General features: G+C 38.1%; 1 protein-coding gene across 2 annotated transcripts in view; it reads right to left on the bottom strand.

The window, feature by feature from the left end:
• Positions 1 to 11,660: 11,660 nt before the first annotated feature.
• The window catches only part of LRRC38 (leucine rich repeat containing 38), a 67,940-nt gene continuing 56,449 nt past the window's right edge, over positions 11,661 to 23,151 (bottom strand). The window contains exon 2 of one of the 2 annotated variants that reach the window (XM_010577290.1): positions 11,661 to 12,536. In XM_010577290.1, the coding sequence (XP_010575592.1) occupies positions 12,283 to 12,536 (254 nt within the window). In that variant the 3' untranslated portion in view covers positions 11,661 to 12,282. The remainder of the gene's footprint in view (positions 12,537 to 23,151) is intronic. The other variant, XR_774967.1, reaches the window with a different exon arrangement.

Raw genomic sequence — 23,151 nt, 5'->3', positions numbered from 1 at the left:
CTTGCTTAAATCATCTGGTTGTTTTAAGAATTCATTTTATAAATTGCCCAAGACACCCACAGTGATATTTAGATGCTTTGGGGGGACTTCTCCGTGAATGAATCAGCAGTGTAAAATAATCAGACTAATGTGTTTCTAATGTCATAGTTTTGACACTCAGTGTGGATGTCTCTTCCAGTAATGCTTTTTGTTTAATTTAGACCAGTTTATCTGGAAAGTCTAATTTTCTAAGTGACTCTGAAAAAGAGACAATAAAAATTTTGTGAGCTAATGATTCCATCCGCTGTTAATAGCTTCATACCACATTGAAGTATGTGTTCTTTGTGACATTATTTATCTACAGACTCAAGAAATTGCCACAATTTGGTCCATGGAAGTTTCAGGCTGTACTGTTCTCTATTCTTTTGTAAAGAACGCATGAGTGGTTTGAGGTTCTGAGATGGCACAAAGAAGGAAACCTCACCAAACTATGTATGCAGTCACTTCACACTTCAAACACTGCACCTCCACTACTGTGGAAATGAACAGTAATTGCAGTAATTCTGTGTGGGTTTTGTGCCTGCAAACACACAGAGTGTCAAATTTGCTTAAAAAGATTAGGTAAGATTTGAATACTGTAGCATATATTAGGCAATGTGTTAAAATACAATTAATTGTTGGTTTCTGTTTCTGTTGGCTGTTAAATATAAGCAATTATATTTTACCGCAAACATAACTCCTGAATGACTCAAGTACTTTATTAGTAAAATTAAGTGGTTTTATAATTATTTTTGAAACTGTTGGAGGGCATAGGGGGTAGAGAAATAACATCGAGAATGACACCTGGTCATATTCCATGGACAATCAGCCTGAAACGTAATGCCAGGGCCTTCTACAGAAATTATTCATAACAAGCTCCCCATGAAGGTGTACCATTACTTCCTGTTCTCTCTCACGGACCCAGGAAATCTGTTTTGTTGGTAGTAGTCTACTTTGGTTGTTATAGAAATGTCTGCAACTATGTTGTCCAGTTCCTTCCAATCCCAGGGTTAAATTAATTCAAAAGACTGCCTGCCAGGATAGAGGTCTAAGCTTGTGTCAACATGTCTTTAGAAATGCATTAACAAGTTGCTCCACATGTATAATTAATGGGGACGAAGGAACCCTAGACTGTCAGAAAGTCTGTACTCCATCCCAGTACATCTCTCATGCTTCTTTATACTTTCTTTCCTTTATGATGTTATTTCTAGAACATTGAGATAGTTCACCATATATTACTCTTGGAAATGTAAATATAAAAGCAGCCACATCGTAATAAAACTACTTTGCCTCTCCGTGCATTTTTTATACAGTGAACTCAAAGTGTTTTAACAGAGCTTTATTAAAAATTAAGCCTCTGTACAGCTGTGTCAGGCAGGTAAGTAGTATCATATCCATTTTACAGATGGTTAAACGCACAATAGAAAGGTTAACTGCCTTGTCCATGGTTACTCACTAAATTAGCTGCACTGTTAGGAGTGAGAACCCAGACCTGAATAAATAAGCAATTTCTTGATTTGGTAGCTGATGCACAAATCAGAGAAATGGTGTTTTCAATTTCACTAAAAATAATTTTCTTCTAACAGCTCTTCTAACCAAGTGAGATAGATATACAACTAAAAATTTAATTTTTGTCAACGAAAAAATTCAGTTTCAACTCAAAGGAAATCGTATTGAACTATTTTGCTAAACTTTATAGAAAGCTTAGGTCAAAATTGAAGAGAAATCTGACATTTTGAAACAATAAGTTGTTTTCTGAGATGACTCAGTTGGAAATAATTTGTTTCACCAGTGAGTTTTAACAGGTGAAGTGGCTGGTACCTGGAACCGCTTTGAAGGATAGTGCTAGCCTAAAAGTCAGCAGCGACAAGTTCTTTTCTTCAGAGCAACAGTATTCATGAAATATATTTGACATAGTTAATATTCAATCCCATACTGAATACAGAAGTTCCTTCTTTCTGAAAAACAGCACTACAGCAGCAGGCTTAGAAGACAGGACTTCTGCCTTCCGAGCTACTTTTCCAACATCTACAAAAACAGATTCCAAAATGCCCTGCTTTGCAGCTGTGAAGTATATAGCAATGCACCAAACAACACACTCCTACCTGTATCTTGCATGTAGGGAAACAAACGCATGTACATAGGTTTAAGCCTGAGCTCTTGTTCCTTCCTGATTTTGGGACTTTAGAAAGCATTTGGAAACTCAGCTGCACAGTGCGTGCTGCACTGACTGTTCAGATAAAGAGATTGCTCCTTCCATGGCTCCAACAGAGCCAGCTATGGACCACAGGAAAGCATCCCTCTGCTGAGTTTATGCTGTGGTTTTGGTGAAAGGGCAGAAGGTAAAGAAAACAAGTGCAGCACTGTGGAAAGTGGGATTTGACTGAGTGATTAAGTCTACCGTCCAGCTGGTGGACACAACAGCTGTTACTATTACAGTTCTGATAACATTTCATTTATTTTAAAACCCCATCTTAAAGCTTTAATATCCCATCCATTTTAAATCACGTCATTTGAAGGTGGCAGCAGGGGGGATCATCTAGTAAAGAACATGGAAAAAAAGACAAGTCTTAGATGTCACTTTATGAGACAAAGCTTCTTACGCTTTTCCATTTAAGATTGGATGTCTCTAATTTTCTAGTGCTGCAATATAAGACAGACCAAAATCCCGGAGACTCGAGAAAGGTTCATTTTTGTGAACAGGAGGCAGGTGGAAAGCAGTTTTATAACCCCAAAATTATTTCCATTAATGAAGTGAGTGCCCTCACTGACACTTTCCCTTTCTGATTTATCCTGTTAAATTAAAAAAATGGACAGTTGCCATAAAAGTTTAAGAATAAAGTCTCAGGAATCTATGGTGATATAGATATGAAACAGGGAAGGACAGAAGTTCATCAGGAATGCAAAGGAAGTCTTGGAGAGGTGGAAAAAGCACTGGGTTTCCCCTGTTGCCTGTAGATGTGGGCCAGGGTCTTCACCTTGCTGCAAAAGGGGTATGTGATGGAGGCTTGCAGGAATAGTGTATCTTGCTGACAGTGAAATCTCAATTCCTGCATCTCAGAAAAGAACAGAGGGACTTCAGGGTGGGCAAATGGGCAACTAACTGAATGGCAAGCTTTCCTTAAATAAATACATAGACAATATGTCCTTGGAAGAATCCCAAGGCATTTTGCTTGATAAAAGCCTATCCAATAGGGGGTTGTGGGAGTCTTCTCATCAGTAGCCGTGTGATTTAGATCAGGTTCTCAAAGATTCGAAGTGGTAAAATAATAGGTAAATTTGAAATCTATTATTTTCTGTTGAAACCCAGCTTTGGAACCGATTCCCTGTGTGACCATGGGTTTTACAGAGAAACTATGCTAAGCCTCAGTTTCTATGCATGTAATATAGTGAAAGGGGTATGTAAAGTACTATATGCAACACTATGCCAACGCATGCTACCTTACATGTGTACTGCATACAATGAGGTAGCAGTAATGACCCCATATCTTCAAATCTTTTCCACATATATCTATTAAGTCAAAGATCATCTAAAACTGAAACAAAACCAAGCAGTCCGTCTAAAATTGCTATCATTTGATATAACAATTGGAGAAGTAATAAATGAAACCAGCATGGCAGAGATACTTCTCCAACAGCTTAGTCCAGACAAAGCAATTACCTCTTATTTTTGTTTAAATCAGATCATCAATTCTATGTGCAAGAAAATCCCTCCCTTCATACACCATAGAAGTTAACCATTCCCATACCTAACACATCCCTCAAGAGATTAGTGTGTCATCTCTCTGCAATTCAGCTGAGAAGCAATAACGCTGAAGTTTGGTGCCTATGTTCAGTAATACATAGCTCTGAAGTCTGCAGTAAGAAGGATGCAACAAAATAGGAAACATCTATGTGATTTCTCTGCCCTCTGCATTTTAAGAAGGCTCGCCAAAAAATGACTGCCTGTCTCTACATAACTGTACTACCAAGGAGATTCTACAAATGAGTCCTCACAAGCCTGGCTAACGTAATCACTACTCCAGCCCCCTTTACAGCCACTGCTGAGGACATCTGTGTGTCTATACTACTTGCTCTGACAAGCCTTTATTTTCCTCAGTGCAAAGTTTACTACTGTATTTGACTGTTGTGCTCTCTGCAACCTGTCTTTCCTACAGGGCATTCACACTGAGCTAGGTTACAAACTTGCTTTATTCTGGTGGGAGGAGATGACTCACTATTTGTTCTCTAAGACTACAAGGATACACCTTGAAGCAAAAAATGGCTTTGAAGTGCCAGCTTGCTTCACAGAGCAGATGGCTGGGCTAGGCTGAGGTTAAAGACATTCATTATAAATCCATCATCAAACTAGGACATAGATGTACAGTGAATATCAGATCGAGGAAATGTGCTTAGAATGACAACTTCTATGGTGCTGCCTGAGCTACACAAGACTGCAAGTTTTGGTAAGTAGGGTCAGATCCTCCTTTCACAGAGCAGAGAGCAATACCACTGAATCCAGAAAGATTCTGGAAAAGGTGTATGGACTCTCTTTGCACAGAATGTTTGCAATCTCCAAATAATGCCACCTACAATACTAAATAAAATTAGCATTCACCCTCCAATGCAGAAACCACAAACTCAGGTTACTAACATACATACAGATCACCACTACAAAAGACCCACATAGAGTTATTTTCTTGCCTTCTGTATGAAAATGTAGAGAATAAACACACACACACACAACTGCAGAGTTTCCACTGTCCAGGCAGTATCTTCCTTCGGTAGTAGTAAAGTTAATGGAGCCCTACCAATCTTTACCAGATAAGGAATGGATCCCAAATAATTTAGTAGTGAAATCAGAATCAAGGCCAACATGTAACTACAATTACTTTTGGTAAAAACATACTTCAGGTTAAACAGAAAGCAATTACTTCCTTTGGTGCACTCACACAGTCTCACAAAACCCACAATACTCAGTGCTGGATAATCTGCATCCTATACGCCAATATTGAAGAAATCAGCCTGCATGAAATACTTTCCCCTGAAAACAATACAAACTTCTCAGCCTAATGACTTCTGTTCCCTCAAGGAATAATATAAATTAGACTATGTTAAATCTGTAGTCATTTCCCTGCCATACAGTATAACGTTCATGAGTTTATGGTTAGAACACTTTCTGCTTTCATTTAAAATCCTACATTGCAGGGTTTATTTTAATTTGGTTGTTAAAAAAAGCCACTCCAGGCTGAATAATCTCTAAAGCAGCTTTTTCTTCCAATTTTTGTTTTAAAGAAGATTTTTTTTGAAGATGTGGACAATATATCTAACTGCACTCACAACATTGTACCACTCTCAGAAACATAATTTACAATTGGATTTTGAGAATTTCCAACCTCAAGTTACTCTGTGATGAAGTATTTCTGGAATATATTTATATATCACTGAACTCCTATCTGAGGTCAGTAAATACAAAGACATTTAGGACTTGCCACAAGAAGAAAGCAGTGAGTCCACTTACAGAACATTTCCTTGTTGTTCCTCATCTGTTGAAGATGCAAAATAGGGGTTTTTTTTGTTAGGGTTTTTTGTTTTATTTTGATGTTTTAATTAATAAAATCACAAGACAACTGAATTATTCTGAACAAAGAAAGGGTTTGCATAGTGAATCAGCACTGAAAGGCAGATATTTCAGATTATTGGTTAGGACACTGCAGCTCTAAACCCATCAAGTGCTAATTTATAGCCAATATTCCACACTTTCCTGCCAGTATATAGGCTTTAACATCACCATGCTAAGATTAAGGTAAGTACTGAACAAAGTAACCAACTTAAAAATAATGGTCACCTATGAAAATACTAGTCAATCAAATTATGCCTCAGTTTCCTTTTTAATGATATTTACAATATATCTGTCCCATCTCTCTAGTTAGCCTTGTATTTTTAAAACCATCAAATATCACATTTACATGGAATCTTTTGGAGTTCAGAGAAGTGTTTTCCCATCTTCAAGTATACAGTTCATATTGTTAATAAGAGCATCTCTATGCATTTGCCCAACTGACCAAAATGACCTTAAGGGATTTATTCTGGTCATTTCCTCCTGTGACCCAAATTCATGTTTGGATAAAGAGTAATACTTTAACCTACTGCAGACTGCAAACGTAATCTACTCTTAAGAGAGCGACAGTTTCTCAATTTGAGAAAAACTGGTGGGCAAAAAATAGTCTAGAATTGTTTGTCAAGTATGTTCACAGTCATTTAATTCCCTGTTAAATACCACGAAGACCAAACATTATTTCTACTGCAAAGTCTTTCAACACTTGCCCTAATTAAAGAGCAAAACCCCCACACACCACCACCAAGCCTTGGAATGTCAGTCAGCTGGACTGTATCACATTTAAATTTTAAGCAAAGGTCACAAAGCTGGCTTTCCTGCTGAATTCTCAATTCTTTTTTGCTCATTCTTCCAGCTAAGGGGAGATTCTAAGGTGCTGTACAATGCCTGTATCTTGTACTTTGCTCAGCTATTGGTGAGTAGCATGACCAGGAGTAAAAAAAGGGAGAGTCAAAGTCCAACCACTTATATTCCAGTGATGTCAGCTTGGAATAATGACCTCACATACTGAAACAATTGAACCATATCTTGCTAGCACCATTGTCTGGATGGATGTTTTTGACTTTCTCAGTTCTGAGTTGGTAAGAAACTTCTGTACAGCGTACTAAGTGACGTGTCACATTTCAGATTAAAATTAAAGCTTTTAAATAGGCAAATGGTGCTTTGGTGGGGAGCATTAAACTTTAGAAATTCAACTGACATCAATTTCTGCTTGAAGCAGACTATACTACTTCACACCTGGGTGTGAACTGGCTAACCTTTAGACCTCACCACTGCTAACAGAAAGTGGTGAAAAAGCAGCTCTGAGATCAAAACAACGCTGCTTTGAAGCAAACTTGACTACTGAACAACTCTCGCCCAAGCTGTTTCACTCCTTATTTGCTGCTCACCTCCCTGCAAACTTTTCACTTCCCACAAAACTCACAGTAGAAGCCTGCTCTGAAGTGTTTACTCGTATGTATTTTGACAACCCCCAAAAAAGCACATTATGAGCTGCTAACCCAATGTTACACAATTTCACACAGTTTTATGGAGCTCTGGGTGGGGTGTGAGAGTTGATGGGAATGGGAGAGACACATCATAATTCAGGCATTCAGCTTTGCAACAGAAGGTCTCCTGTTGCTCTGTCAGCTTAAAATTGAATAGCTTTTTCCTGCTAACTCTTTACAATCGTAGATGGATGGTTGGTTGGCATAAACAAAACTGTGTTTTTCCTAGTCTGCTGGTTGGTTACATTGCTGTTGGTGATTTGTATTGCTGTGCTATGCAGAGATCGTACCAAACTGGGATTCTGTTCTAGATACAGTCAAGATATGATGAATATCAGATTTACAGAAAGATATACAGAAACCAAGACAAAATGGATCTGATGACGGCAAGATGAGAGTGGGAATCTGATTAGAAAACCAAGTATTTTTATTACAAAGCATCAGCTATCATTAGATGATGTATTTGAGGTTCTTCCATAGCTATTTTCTGCAATTCTATGACAAGGTTGTATTGCTCCAATGTTAACAGATAGGACATGAAATAAACGTTTCTGGTGGCTCATGCATATTACAGGCTGCTTGGCACTACAAGTCCATGGCAGATCTTACTCTCCAAGAAATGTAATTTCCTAATGTATATTTCAGGTTTCTTTTTGGAAAGAGTATGCAAGCATTCAGCATTTCAACAGCACCTTCACCACAGTCAATCACGACTTACCTCCACAGTAAAGCATCTCAGCTGCCACTAGAGGCCGATAAAACAGGTTACACCGCAAACGCGAACGTCGCTCTCTGAGAGGAATGGTCAGATTCGAAAGCTATCAAAACCCCTGCTCCTTTATTTTGGGGGACATGAGCTGAACTTAGAAATGTGCCAGCGAGCAGCCCTGGAAACTAAAGTAATTTACTCACATAGCAGGTAGGCAGCACATGCTGAATCAGTAAAAGGTCCTGCATAGAGTTGCTCCCGCAGGTTTGAAGGCCAGCACAGAGGAACCTCCATTAGGGATGACGGGCTGTCTCAGGCTCAGCATCCCCATCAGGCTTCAGCTGTTCCACTGAGGCTGTCTACAGGGGTGATAGTTACAGCAAGCTCTAGTATTGTTATCTACACACCTTCTCCCTACTGCATGAGTGTGCTCACCCTATCCACATACATAGGTGATTGCACACAGTTCTTCCCACAGCCAAAAGATGAGACCATTTTTGGTCACCAATAAGTATGCCAGGCTAAATTTTAGCTGTCAGTGTACAATGGTTCACTCTCTACTATACACCTGACGTAGGCAAGCAGTATGCTCCTTTTTATGAGCTTCCAGAACCATCTCTTCAAGGTACTTTCCCAATGTATTTTTATGCTACTCTAAAAAATGATCCATTAATATTCACACTGAGTAAGAGTCACAGCAGGACTGAGGCTGCCTCAAAAAGATGCTGGCTGGCTGAGGATGAAATGCTAGGTTTGGACAGTTGCTTCAGGTGATCTTTATTTTAATATTCTATGGATCAGTTTTTTTAAACCAATGCGCATCCTTCTAAAAAGTCAGACTGTATCTCAATTACATCATGCAGATTTGCTTTCTTGCACATTTTTTGGATCCTCACACATACCAATATCCAGCATTTCATCAAGGAGACATATCTGCAGGCAATGTGACAGCTGCTTCCTGGCTCTTTGAGCCTGCAACATTTTATTTGGGTCACGGATAGTATCTTTCCTTCCCCTTGAAGCAGGTAAAATGTATGCTCATTTCTGACAGTGAGAGATACCACCACTAAAGTAAAGCCATTTTAGAAGGAAAATTGTAAATGAGGACAATCTTTCTAGCGCACATTTATAGTCACCTGCAGGCAGCGCTTCTTGAGCTAGCAATGTATTGCACAAGGGAGCTAAATGCAGCCCTTATACTTGGCACCACTTTAACTTCACTAATCTTAATGGGGGTTACCGCAGTCTGAGACGGGAGTGCATACTCTCTAGATCCCACCCACAGCATCATCCTTGCACGGGAACACTTCCCATGGGCACAAAGCTGGAGATGGGATTACCTCTCTGTTACTACCTTTGTGGAGGTAAAACTGCAATAATAATGCAGCCTTCAGGCCACTTTCTATTCCTGATGAAATTTGCTTTCAAAGTTTTGCAGGGGATCATTAAAGTGATCACTAGTTCTGGCAATATTCCAACAGGAGAATGTTTTGCTCTGAAGATTACATAAAATAAGAAAAATCCCAGTAACAACTAAATCAAAGTTCTGTCTCATTTACTAGCAACTGGAATTATGCAAAATCAATATTAATAGTAGGCAACTGCTGATGAAGAAATTACAATGAATAAACATTACTAACTAGACGAGCTCAATACTTATGAAATATACATTACTTAGTAGGGGAAAATATCATTAAAGTTTCTTATGCAGAAAAAAAACATACATTGCAAAATCACTTTGATGTGATGGAGTATCCATAACAGCAGCTTCATAAATAAAGCTTTACTAAGCTTTGCTCTTCAGCTTGCACTGGATTATGTGGGTGTCAGCTTGGTCTGTTCCTTGCTGTTCTGAGGGGTGCTAAGTTCCAAATATAAATAGTGCTTTCAGGGCTTTATGTTGGGTGACCAAAAAGCTAGAAACTATAAATAAATCTAGATCTTCATTTTGAGGCACCATGGTAGGATGAACCTGCAAGTAAGAGCAGAACCCAGTCAAAATAGTTGAGTTTGAGATGTGACTTCTGCAAAATTACTCAGCCTTACAGGATAATGAAACAAAATCATAAATTCTTTACCAAAGGAAGGGTAGACATTTGCTGAAACATCAACTGATGTCTCACTGAAAAGTTTGATAGGACAAATCATTTTGCTAACTGGTTGCAAGTTTTGAGTCCACAATAAAACTTGCAGACAAAAAAGTGTGACCCAGTTTCTTGTTCCATGACTGAACAATTTGCACAGCTCTAAATATAAAACTGTTGATAACATATCCGTATTTGTTGCAAAGAGAGTGTACTTCAAATTCATGAACTGCACCGGGCAACAAGTTATGTATTTCCAACAATACTGCAAAACCCCACTTATAAATGATGAGAGAATCAGGCACATTTTTTTCTCCTTCTTTCATACCCACATGCAAATAAACATGAAAGCCCACATTGAAATTATAAATATATTTGTGTTATTTATAATCATGGCACTACACAGTGAAAATCATGTCATTTCATTTTGCTTGAAAGAATCAGAATAGAATACGACAGTATTGATACAGAATATCCTCTCACTGTCCTACTGAATTCTGTTTCAGTGTGTTTTCAGAAATAATAATCTTAACAATGGTAGCATTAAGTCGCATTGAATAAGCTGTAAAGCTAATAGAAATAAACACTCTTGTCCTGGTTTTGACCTCAGCATGGTGCAAACTCCATTGCAAACTCTGTTAGCCAATGGAGTAACTCCACTGATGCCAGTGAAGTCATACTGATATGAGTTCAGATTAGACCTACTGCATAACATCTGCTTCAGCCTAACATACATAATCATTATACATAACCCCAATATAGTGCCCCCCCCTCGCATATCTCAAAGCACTTGAAAAAGATAAATAGTTATTATGATCTTCATTTTATAGGTAATGAAACTGAGGCACAGACAGATAGTGTTTTGCTGAAGGTCTTCTAGCTGATCACTGTTAGATGGATCAACACCCAGAAGTCCTGAATCCTAATCTTGTACTCTATTTACTGGACCATATTACCCCTTAACACACACAGTGTAATTCAATCCTGTCTGCCTGAACGATTAGTACAACAAATACAAGAGATTTGGAACTAACTGTCTGTAAAAGACCATTCACATTAACTGAGCAAGGCAATATTTTAATCAAAGAGTGTTTTTTAAGAAATAATAGCATTTACAGTAGTTAAATAGATGCTACTTTTAATCAGATCTAATTCTTTTATACTAGCATACAGTCCTTGTTTCATTGTTTGTTACTATGTTATTCATTACTTTAAGCCCTCACAGCTACTCTAGATAATACTTTAAATACACAGAGCTTTAAAAAAATATTTCCATTACAAATATTTTAAAAATATACTTATCCTAAAAAGCTGTCCAGCACTATTCCAAAAATCTCTTGTAATAAATGTCTTTTTTAATTTTAACAAAAATATCTACCGTTATATAGAAGAGCTCAAGTTTTGACAAATCTATAATACAGTCAGAAACATCTTGGGCCAGATTCCACTCTTGTTTATACAGTTGCCAACTTGGATCATGGTGTTCACTTCAGTTGTGTTACTCTAGTATAATCAAGAGCAGAATATAGCCCTTAGTATTTTAAATAACTAAATGGACTGGATACTGCAACAGTTACTTATGCCTAGCATTACAGGGAAGGGAAATCCTTTACTTCATTGCATCTAAAAATGCAAAAGAATGTTATATTTAGTATTTCTGCCATGACTAAAGATGTGCCAGGCAGCTGCAGTGGATGACTCAGATCTAGAATTGTATTTGCTTATAGAAAAAAATTTTTTTGGCTGAATGATGGCTGCAACTGCTGTCATTAAATGGAGGATGAATGTTTATAGAGAACATTTGCAGTGAGAAAATGCCGACCTTCCTATAATGCTTTCTACAATTCTAAGTATCATTTTAATTGCATTTTGTTACTTAGAAAATTGTGTGAGTTTAATAGAATCTCCCAGTACTTACATCTAGGAAGAACACTATTTTAAATTGCTTCCATATTTTCCAGCTGAAAACCCTCCATCTAGCCAGTCCTTTTCAAAGTGCATTTAGGACAAGCTATTAAGCACTTACAGGAATCTGCATCTCATCAGAAGGACAATCTGGAAGCTGTGAGTTAGTCTTTTAAATCACTGGAACTTTTTTTTTGCCTTTCCCCTCCAATCTGTAAATTTAAATGCAGTGTTTGATTAAGGATCATAGAAATTAACCTGGTCTCATTGCATCAGGTTACATATGTAAGCAAAGCTAACAGTCTCAGATGCAAACTGCAATTCCTACCTGTGACCGTCATGAGATTAGAAGGGATCCTTACACATTGTGATTTCATTTAATTCATGTTTAAAGCTTTTACTCTACTTGTTTTCTTCCTAGACTTTGGCTGATAATCTAGTAACTTATAAACAAAGGAAACTTAAGTATATGGACTAAGTTCAGTCCTCACTGTCGTCTTCATCATCATCGTCATCTTTACTGGGAGCACATCTTTGGAAGCAGTGTACTAGAGTTGCTAAGAAGAAGCTTGATAGAATAGCAGCAATGGAGACTGCGACTCCAGAGAAGATGATGATAAAAAGGTCCGTCAATGACAAACTAAATTTGCATTCACTAAAGCTGACCTCAGATAATTCATTCAGAAAGATTCTTCTATTTTCTACAGGCAGGGAACACTGGATTTCATGGAGACCTGCAAAGAAGAGGAAAGGGAAACAAATCAGTGGAATATTGATGAATCCTTCTGTTGCTCCAGTCAGAGATTGAATAGCTGAGGAACAGTTTTAGGGTTAACTCTAGGTTTATGAATTTGTACAAAAGTCAGGAAAAAATGGAGCAAAATTTGCCACTATCCAAAAGCCATTATATAACCCCCTTGAGTGGCTCCTGGAAATTAAGTTATTTCATCTTCAGTCTTCCAGGAGGTCAGGTATGACCTGGGACCATGATTTTGAGTATTTAAAAAAGTGAATGTTGAACCCTGGATGCATCTAAATCTGGACATCTGGAAGCACTTCCCAGCTACTCCATCTGAACACAAATTCTGACTCCAGAACAGGGTAATAGGGATACTGAAGTTCCTTCCACACCTTGGTGCCTTCAACACGACTTTTTCCCATGTAGTTCCAAAACTACAGTTGTCTTTTTCTTCTGGTCACAAGAATGGCTTAGGGTTAATGGATGCTTGTTTGTCTATGAGCTGCTTCCACCTTTTCTCTCTGCCTGTCATAAGGACATGCACACTAGCAGATATTATTCCTTCATGCATTATTGAAGAATGCGTAGAGCTAGGTTCTTCATAGTGAAAGCAAAAAAATTCCAAATTTAAAAACTGGTGAGAATATAGTTTACTACTGGACAGTAAAAGCATGCAGTTCACTGCATGTGCCCAACTCCCTCTTCATTCACAACAGGGGAAAATCAGGAAGAGCATATTAACAGGGCTAGAAAAGAACAAATAATGAAGTGAATGAAGTCTCTATGGCTGTTGGCAAGATAGCTTTTATCTTGCTATTAAGGATATGAATGTAAAGGGGAAATACAAGAATTGTGTATTAATGACATGAGAACTGCTGTTGGTTTACTTGATACACTTTTTATCTGCTAATGATCACAGAACAGACTCCCAGTTTTTCACTGCATTGCTGTGTGCACACAGTCTATAGGGCATTTCCATCACACAGCTCTATCATATAACCATTATGTCACTTTAAATAAGGAATGCGTGACGGTAAGATTTCCTCCGCTTTTCTGAATCCCATTTTTCTTGTGGCTGAATAGCTATAGCATATATTTTACTATTAAACCCAGGCTCCTAGTGTTAATGGTGCAAACCTGACTGGTGATCTGGATCCAGCACACCTGTTTACATTGAGTTGAGAGGGAGTTTTAGCTAAGTCTGCTATGGATCCATTTATCACCCTGACTTACTTGACCTTGTAATGAAGATTGTACTAAATTTTGATCCCTAGAAGCCATCCTGTATCTGTCATATTTGCCTGAAGTTCTGTTGCCTTCCCTCTTTCTCATGCACCTCTCACTGACAACGTAGTAAAAGCTGCCAGCAGAATAGGACAACAGTCAGCATGCCCAAGGCTGAATGGTTTCCTCCAGGCAAACTGCCACCTGAATACACGTTACATTTTTTCTCTGAGCCTGGAGTGCACTGGCAATGTATACCAGATGGTGAGGCAACTTGCTCTGCAGATCTTTGAAACCTCCTGTCTATGGAACTGGCCCAGAAGGTAAAGGAGCCACACAGTTTCAAACACCCTCTGACATTTTTGGAAATCTGGAACCTGCAGTATTCATACATATCAGGTCTTGTATACAAGCTGGCATACTGGAGCACTTGAGCGTGCCTGTGACTGCACGGATGGCTAGAGGAAGTACATACTATTGCACTCTATAGCTTGTGATAGAGCTCTCTGTACAAACCTTTCTACTGAAAGAAGTGAGAGTTGTTCATCGAGTCCGTATTTTCTTTTCATCAAGACTTGGAAAGGAAATAGCAACTCTAGGGGTTAATGGGAGTAACAAGCAGAAGGGGACACAAATGGATATCCTTCCCTATTCAAAACCATGAGAAATAATGGAGAATTGAAAAGCCATAGGCTGGAATTCCAAGACCTGTATCTTTTAAGTCAGATTTTAAAAAGCAAACAGTTTTCAATAAACCAACATGATGTTGACAGTAATCAAAGCAGTTACTGCTGTTGTGTAGAAGCAGTAAGAAAATGAATGTAACTTATTGCAAATTCATTTGAATAGGAAGTTCCTTGCTAATGGGAAAAGACCATTGCAGTATTTTGGCAGAAAAGCCTGGTCCAAGTGAATATGGCACCTAAACGAATTCCATTTCACTTGTGGCAAGCACAAGAAAAAACGAGTTTTTATACAACTGTGTTTCTGTAAAACAAATCACTGTAATAGCTGCTGATACCTCATGAGAACTGCTGTTTTCATAGCAGCTGAGCCATGCTCACAGCATTGTCTAAAGAAGGAGTGCACAGGTGACCATAAACAACTCTATTTTTTCTATTTCTGACCAACTGCAAAAGAAAGTCTGTAGTGTCCTCACCTGCCAGCTTTTAAAATGACCTCTGTGCTGGAGTGGCCTTGACGACCTGGAATATCAGATCCACGCTTCCATAAGGAAGGAGTAGAAAAAGCATATATTAAAAAGAAAGTGACAGAGCAAAAAAGACTCCAAAAGAAAGCTATTGTTTTAAGCAGTTCTACATACTGCAGCCCTTGCTTCTAGAAATAACTTAGTATGGTAGTATTTGCCCAGGATCCTAGAGATGGAAAAGTAGGAGCCCACTTACTCATTACCATTACCAACAGCAGTTTTGCCGTGGATCAAAACTGAGCCTACAGACTGTGAGCTCTATTCCTATTTCCCAGATGCTTTCACCTAACATCACAACACACAGAATACAAATAGAAAAGAATCGGCAACATATGACGTCACTTAGAGGGTACTTCTTGTTATGAGAATCAGCATACTGTAATGATTTTGAGTCTGGTTATACAATAACAAGAAATAAAAGAGCTCCTCTCCATGTAGCCATGGGTACTGGAATCTAGGTCATGTTCTCAAACCAAATAGATTAGATGGGAATTTTCTACTTGCTTTATTCTGTGACACTCCAGTGTGCTAGCTTAGCCTCAAGTTTTTACAGAATTCTTAGTCATTGAGAATAATAGATGCCAACAGGCAAAATACAGCATCATAAACGAGGGGCCAGTACAGAGGCCTCGCTAGCTCCCAGCTATAGTTTCAGCCACCCTGTGTATGCACCATCTTTTCAACAAGACAGGAATGAACTGACCTCTCCTATCCACACACAAGGCAGTTTGCTAAAATTGTGCTGGAAGCAACCTAGAAGGACTGCAGAGCTCGGTGGAAGCACAAGCCATTGACTGAGGGAGAGAGGAACATTTATCCTGTTCAGTGAATGTTTTTCTTTGCTGTGTCGTGGTACTACTGCAAAACCTAATAAATGGAAGCTTTTCTTTCAACTTCAAAGAGAATTTGGAACAGACTGTTCATTTGTAACAGTAGTAAGACTAGCAGCTGTATCTCTGGTGGCACAAGGAATTTCTCCTCCCAAAGCTAATGCAGTGGTTATTGCACCAGAGCTTCTAACTGCTTACCTGAAAACATCATAATCTGAAGGTTACATGCATGTCTGCTTAAGATGACAATGAACAATACCATTTCATCTGCTTCCTTCTACAGCAATATGTTACTTTCTTTACATTATTTAAAAGTAGGTTGTCCTTATGACATGAGAATCCAGCGTGTGTGGAGAACTGATGTTCTGTACTCCACCTGTCCTATTACGTTCATGCCTATCAATAGATCCAATTTTGTTCTTTGCTTGGGCAGGAAGTAATCCAGGTCATCATACCCCCTCTGCATGAACAATGAACAAAAGAATGGCTTCTATAAAGTGATCAGTATTAATTATAAGGTGTGGGTTTTTTTCCTCTGGGTGATTCTCTTGCATACAGACTGTCTCAGTCAAATTACCTGTCCCCACACACAAGACTTCCAGAGCGCAGGAGAGTGCCATTTAACCTTAGTGCTCTACTTTCACACACTTTAACAGTATTATTTTTTAGTGTTCAATTTATTCTTTTAAAAAATCAGCCAGGCTTCTTCTAAATCGTATCTCAAAGAAGTTTGATATTTAGTACTTGGCTGCAGCAAGAAAACCTTTGATGATAGTTATATATTTATCTCATTGCCCCACAATGTGTTCAAAGAGTTGCTTCTTCATACCAAACAAATCTGTAAATGAAATAACAAGTGTGAATGTGTTATAAATATATAGCTTATGTTATTTTGGTCAGGGCCATCACATCGTCTGTAATAACTCCAGCTGTCCCAAGGACAATGTCACACACTCTTATCTTTCTGCTACGTCCTCTGAAGAAGCAGATGTACTATACTGGCAAGCTGTAATGTATTATTTGCTTTTAAAAAGGGAATGCTTTGAAGTCCCAGTCAAGGGACAGGTGCTAGATTCTATATAGGCTTGTCTCTTAACACTGAAAAAATAAAATAAGATGAAAATATGGGTCTGTACCCTGAGGAATAGGTCGCCTAAGTAACATGGGAAGTGTGAAAATGCTGGAATTCTAGAACCATAGTGTTAAAAGGAGAGGCATGTTTTTAAAAAGAAAAAAAAAAACCCAACATGTGTTCATAAAGAAGTATGCAGGAGGGTTCCAGGTAAAGTTTATTTCAAGGAAATTCCCTAATGGGTTTTAGAACAATATGACTTTGAGATGCCTTACTGTTAGAGGACTATAACTCCACTGAAGTCTAGCACTTAAACCTTGATAATAAATTGTAGGCAATTAAGCTGCAACTAGATCCTAATAAACACTTTGCATTTGCTTCTGTAAAGGACTATGCACAGGCCTACTTTCAGAGGCTGAAATACTTGCCCTGTAAAATTGAAGCTCTTAGAAAATGGATGCAGCCTAAAACCAATCTTTATACAAACAATGCCCCAAGTTATAATGGTACTGATCTTCCCATCTCAAAAACCTAGATACCAAATTTCATTAGCATTCTGCTGGTACTTTGTAGCCATAATCCAACCATGTTTCTCATAGGTACTGTTTGATCTGGAATTTTCAAACACTATATTGGCTGGACCATCAAGTGCATTCAAATTGCCTGCTCTTGGATCTGACATGGCTTTTCCCTACATACGTTGACTAATGATGTATTGTATTGTGAGTTTCATATTATATTCCTCCAGCTAAAGACAAGCATCAAGAGGTATCACTTACTCCAGGTCTACTTGACTCTCTTTTGAAGGACTCCTTGTGTATTTCTGACTTTGCTTATTTCTAATACCTATGCTAACTGTATCTTTTATCGATGAATTTCTGAAATTCATTATTACTTCAATATCATGGTCTGCCTGTTAACCCTCAGAATGAAATTTCCCAGCTATAATTTTGGATGCTGAGTTTAAAAAAAAAAGAGAGAGGCCTCAATTCTGTTGGGTTTTTTTAGAGTTCACAAAAAACAGGTATCAAGAGAAATAGTTTCCTAACACTTAGCAAAGTATAATAGTATGAGATAATGAAAATGCCCACTCCTAACATACACCAGTATGTATAGAAAATACATCCAGAAAAAATCTGAAGCCATAAACATTTAAGTGAGCTTCATGCACGTGTTCATTACTATCTATACAATAAATGTAAAAGCACTATAAAATGCTATTTCTTTTTAAAGTAAAATTGGTATTTGCCCTTTTAGGTGCAATTTAGCTGTTCTCTCATGTTGCTGAATGTAGTAGACACTGACTGGAAATGCTTAAATGTGGCATTTTATTTCTTGTTTGGTATTTTGCTTCCAGCTATAGTTCTCTTTAGTCTACTTAAACACTGCCACTAATGTATTAATAAGCAGTGAGAAAGGCATTGCCTCTGAAGAGATATGAAATTTCATTGGAAATAGCCTCAAGCTATCAGAACAGTAAAGCCTAAAAAAACCTGAAGCCTAGATTTAGGTCCCTAAATAAAATTTTTTATGGCCAAGTGCCCTACAGATCAGCATTAGAGGATACTTAACAGTTTGTCTCAATGCCTAAATATAAAGTTTAACATTAGGTGTTCACACCTGCAAATGTTGTCCTCACATCTTCAAATCTGTGAAAGATGGAAGTACTCCAAAAAACCTTAAGATGGAAGAAACAGAGTGAAAAGCCAGTGGCAGTCAGATCATTTTACTGAAAATGACTAGGATATCAAATTATGTATTTATATATGTGTATATATATAGAAACAGATTTGATGTGCTTGTTAGGGAATCTAATTTCTGTTAGGAGTTTCTGCTTGAACGGAATAAAAGCTGCTGAATGTGTGAAATGTCTTAAGGCTTTTAATTCCTTTCCAAAAAAATGGATATTATGTTCTGTACTAGTGACGTGCTAGCATGTGCATGATACTTGGGAAAGAACTGAATGGCTGTAATGGATGGAACAGTCTGTCCTTTTTAGCTGAAGCTTGCTCTGGTTCTATATTAGTACATGAAGTTAAGGCAGCCTTCTCTACATAGCAGATGAATAAATAGGTACTGATAAAGAATGATAAGTCAAGAGGACTTACAAAATGCTCAGTTGTTTCACTGGCTTTTAGTTAGGTTAGAAGGTCAAATGAAACCTGTACTCTCACATAATTATGATGCTTTGTTTTGAAGACAATGTTTAACATTTTCCGTGAGCCCAGGGCTACTATAAAAGCCTGGACTAGTGAACTAAGATGTTACTTTATTTACAGAATAAGTTTAGCAATAGATCTTAGATTGGAATGGGATTACAGAAAGAGCCCAAGAAGCAAGAGATGATCACCTCATGGCACAGTCTTTCTAAACAGGCTTACAAAAATCATTCAATTTTTCTCACTACACCAATTCACTTCTGAATCTCTTAACTGCTTTCTTTTAGTACTGAATTCAGTCTTGAGCTTCCTGTTCCAGAAGGCTGCTTACAGTCTCATTGTCACCGGCTCTTGCTTTTTTCCTACCTCCTCTCACTGCCATCCTTCTCTCCTATTCTTTTGCATAGCCAAACTTTACCTGGAAATATGCCACTTTACCAGAATTTACCTATCCATCCACATTGAGGAGGTACTAGCTACAGAAGTCTTGAAAGTAGCTAAACAGCATCTGTATCAGTACTGGCACTAAAAACCCCTTTGAGTATCTTAAAAATTTGTAGTCTTGTGCACACAACTAGCTATGGCCTTTGTGTTGTGACATGGGATTTGCTGCCACTAATGAACCTTCTTCCAGTAAAGTTCGGCGATTACCTTAGTTTGGGATACAGTTCTGCAAGTGGACCCAGTTCTGTCTTCTTCAGGCTTCTTTTATCAGTTCTGTTTCTAGTGGTGTGAACGTAAATGTTAGCATTCAAGAGGATGGTGCACTGACACTGTGCCAGCTAATCGTGTCTGTAACAGGGAAGTCTAACACTGAGCACCGACCCTCACTTAAACGTGTACTTGAATTTCAAACATTCATAACATCTATTTCCTTTATTTATCACACAGGCAGCACAATTATATTTGGAATTCTGTCGCTGGCCAATTCTGAATTAATTTTTCAAGTCTTTCTGGAAATAATCAGTGTACATAGGCTACCCCTAAAAATGCTCAGTCTAAACCTTCTCATTAAATCACTAAAAGTCTGTCTAATACTGTTTTAATAGAGGGCAGAAAAATTTTTCATTCTTGCAATGGATAGTGGGGAATAGAGTATGTATTAAACACAAAAGGTTGAGAAAACACCATTGCATCTAGCACAAAAAGCATAGACACTGATTATTTCTTGTAATCCCAGAATCTCTACACAACTTCCCAAAAAGGTTTTCCCAAAGATACTGAGAAGAAAATAAGTAAAAAGCAAAATGAGGGCAAGATGACAGAAAGGAGACACTACAGTCACACTCCAAGGAATAAACTCTAATTAAAAGTAATGTTAAAAATGCATTAGTCATTAGTAAACAAGGTCACGGGCGCAGCTGCCCAAAGCATGTTCACAGAAAGTGAAAAACGGCAACAGAGATCTCTACAAAGCACTTCAATGCAGCCACTGCAGACTACTTGTATTTGTTACATGCATTTTATCTGAATCCAGTTGAGATGAGATCCTCAGAGGGCTTCAAGAAATGCCTTTTGCAGTGCTATGCATTACTTTTAAACAGCACCTTTCACCAGAAATGTATTCTATCAAAGCCATTTGTATTTAAACACTGAAATGGAAGTGTTCACAACCCTTAGTTCTGTAGGTCACGTACACCAGTGTCAACCTTTTGCTGGATGAGCTCTGAGTTTCAAACAGTACTACTAAAAAAGTTAGGTGGAGAGATGAGGCAAGAAAGGAAAAGTGCATTTTTAGCTAAAATAAAATGCGATACAGTACAAACTCTGAAAGCAGAAGAACGCTCTTCCAAATATGAGAAACTACTGAATGAATTTTTGTAGGATTTCCAGCTCCCATTGAAGCAGAAAATGCAAGAAATCTCAAAGGTAACTCTTGATCTCAAACAAATGAATGCCAAATCTCCTTAGACTTCACTGAATTCAAAATTTCAAAACATTATGTCCCCAAATGATTTCTCAACCTATAAACATCCTTCCCTTTATTCAGTACCTCTCTTGCTTTTATTCATATTTTTCTTAATTTCTTCTGCCAGAGTCCAAACACTTTTCTTCCTCTGCTTTCTTCAATTCTCACTTTAGAGAACTTCAGCCTTGTCAATCGCTTTTTATAAAACTCAAGAAGATCGATCAAATATAGGCAAGGAGAGGATAGAACATAATAGCATGTACCTCAGATACATGATTTCCTCGAATTTTTTGAATAATATGTTTAAGACCAACTTAGACCTTTATTCTTTCAAGATTTTTTTTGTTCTGAGAGTTTGCATGCCCCCCATGGAGCAAAACCTTCCATGAAAATTTTTACAGCTCTTTGAAGAGACAGAGATCTTACAACAACTTTTCTATTTCCAAATAATTATCCAGTATTCTTAATCTCCATGCTCCTCCTAATGGGAAGCCTTTATATAAATCATTGGCCACCATGCTGCCACTCAGGCTTAACAAATGCCTATAAAATCAAACATCCTTCTACAGAAAATCTTTGTAGGTTTTATAATTTAACCATTTTGACCCACAGTGAACATTTTGCCTTCTCTAGGAAAAAGAACAACTTATATATATGCTCCACTTATCACCATTCCACTGATCTTCACAGTTCCTTCGTCTACTTTGCATGATACACACTGATTTATTTTTAATCCATTAATAAGCAAATCTGAGGGAAAAAATGTGGCTTGGTTTTGGAGTATGATGGAAGTGCTTGTTTCAATGACTTTTTATGAGTGTAAAAATATGTTTGCTGTTTTAAAGTGCTGAGTTTGATTGCAAAACTTTTAGTGCAGTTTCTTTAGTAAGTCTGCCCGCAAATCTGGCATGCGACAGTATTCACTTACTGCCAATTAAGCCTTCATTTAGAAATTTAGGTTAGATGAATAAATGCTGGGATGTGTAAAATGATTCAAATCCCAGCTGTTTGTGTGAAGCGACAAGTTAGATGTGCAAAGGCAGCTCAGCTGGGAAGAGGCTTTACAGTCAGCTAGTCAGACAGGTCAGCATAAGTTATAACTTTACAAGCTATTTCTGATTGCATGCCAGAAGGAAAATGGACCCGGCTTTTGCAAAACTAATGAGTTGAAGTATGGCTTTTGTTCAGATCACCGAGTTCTCCAGAGGCCTTAATTACACAGGTGGAGAGCTTCAGGATCAATTATTGAGATTTCAGTTCATATTGACAAAACTCCAATTCTTAAATCAACTTGGTATTTCTTTTGCAAAAAACAAGGGTAGCTTTGACTAACATGGCATTGTACTGCAGTGCTAAAATTAAAAGGTGGAGCAGCAGCTGTACTTAGTAAATAGTTAACAGTTTCAGTGATTTCTCTCAGACATGCAGACAGGGCACATTAAACGATTTTAAATGCCATTCAAAGTGAGGAATCAAAATGACTGCCCAGAACCTAAATCTATCTGTCAATACATTTCTCCCAGCCATTTATCTCCCGTTTCTTGCTACCAGTTCTGAATCTCGAGGGACTGCTATGCTACAGTGACACTTCCAGATGGCAGCCCTGGATCCTCGTTCCTCCACAGACTGGTTGGAGCGTGCTTCTTTTCTGCTTTGGCATATCCCTTCTTGTCTAACCCATTCTGAAGCATCCCAAGCCAGCATAAGACACACAACAGTGTACAGAGCCTTTAGTTTCTTTGCAGTGCTTTGTACTTTTCATAAAAGAACTGGAGATCACTGATGCAAGTTTACTGTCATTCACCCTTCCACACTGTTTTCCCTTCTCAGTAAACCCTGGTTACAAAGCCTGTCATTTAAAGGCTGGGGAACTCCAATCTGTCATGGAACGATTCTGTACTGCTAATCGCAGTTTATTTTTAAAGAGAACCAAGAGAAGAAAAACACCAGCCAACTCCTTTTTCCCTTCCTGCCCTTTCCAATTCGTGTAGGCCATGCAATACAAATACTTGAGCTGCTGCAGAATTATAAAGGAAAACCATGCAGCCAAGATAACTAAGCTCTTTTCTTGGGCCCTGAAAATGTATCCCTATCTTTTTCTTTTGCTGTATTTCCAGACATAATGCCTGGTGCCCTACTTATCTTGATGTGTTTGCTGCAAGAGTACTTCTGTCTCCAGCCTTACAGCAGTATCATGAGGAAGCCA

Source organism: Haliaeetus leucocephalus, unplaced genomic scaffold (genome assembly GCF_000737465.1).
Source record: "Haliaeetus leucocephalus isolate CR32 unplaced genomic scaffold, Haliaeetus_leucocephalus-4.0 Scaffold556, whole genome shotgun sequence".
In the NCBI taxonomy this organism is placed as follows: domain Eukaryota; kingdom Metazoa; phylum Chordata; class Aves; order Accipitriformes; family Accipitridae; genus Haliaeetus; species Haliaeetus leucocephalus.
Note: the sequence above shows the minus strand (reverse complement) of the source record. Positions and strands in the feature narration are given on the sequence as shown.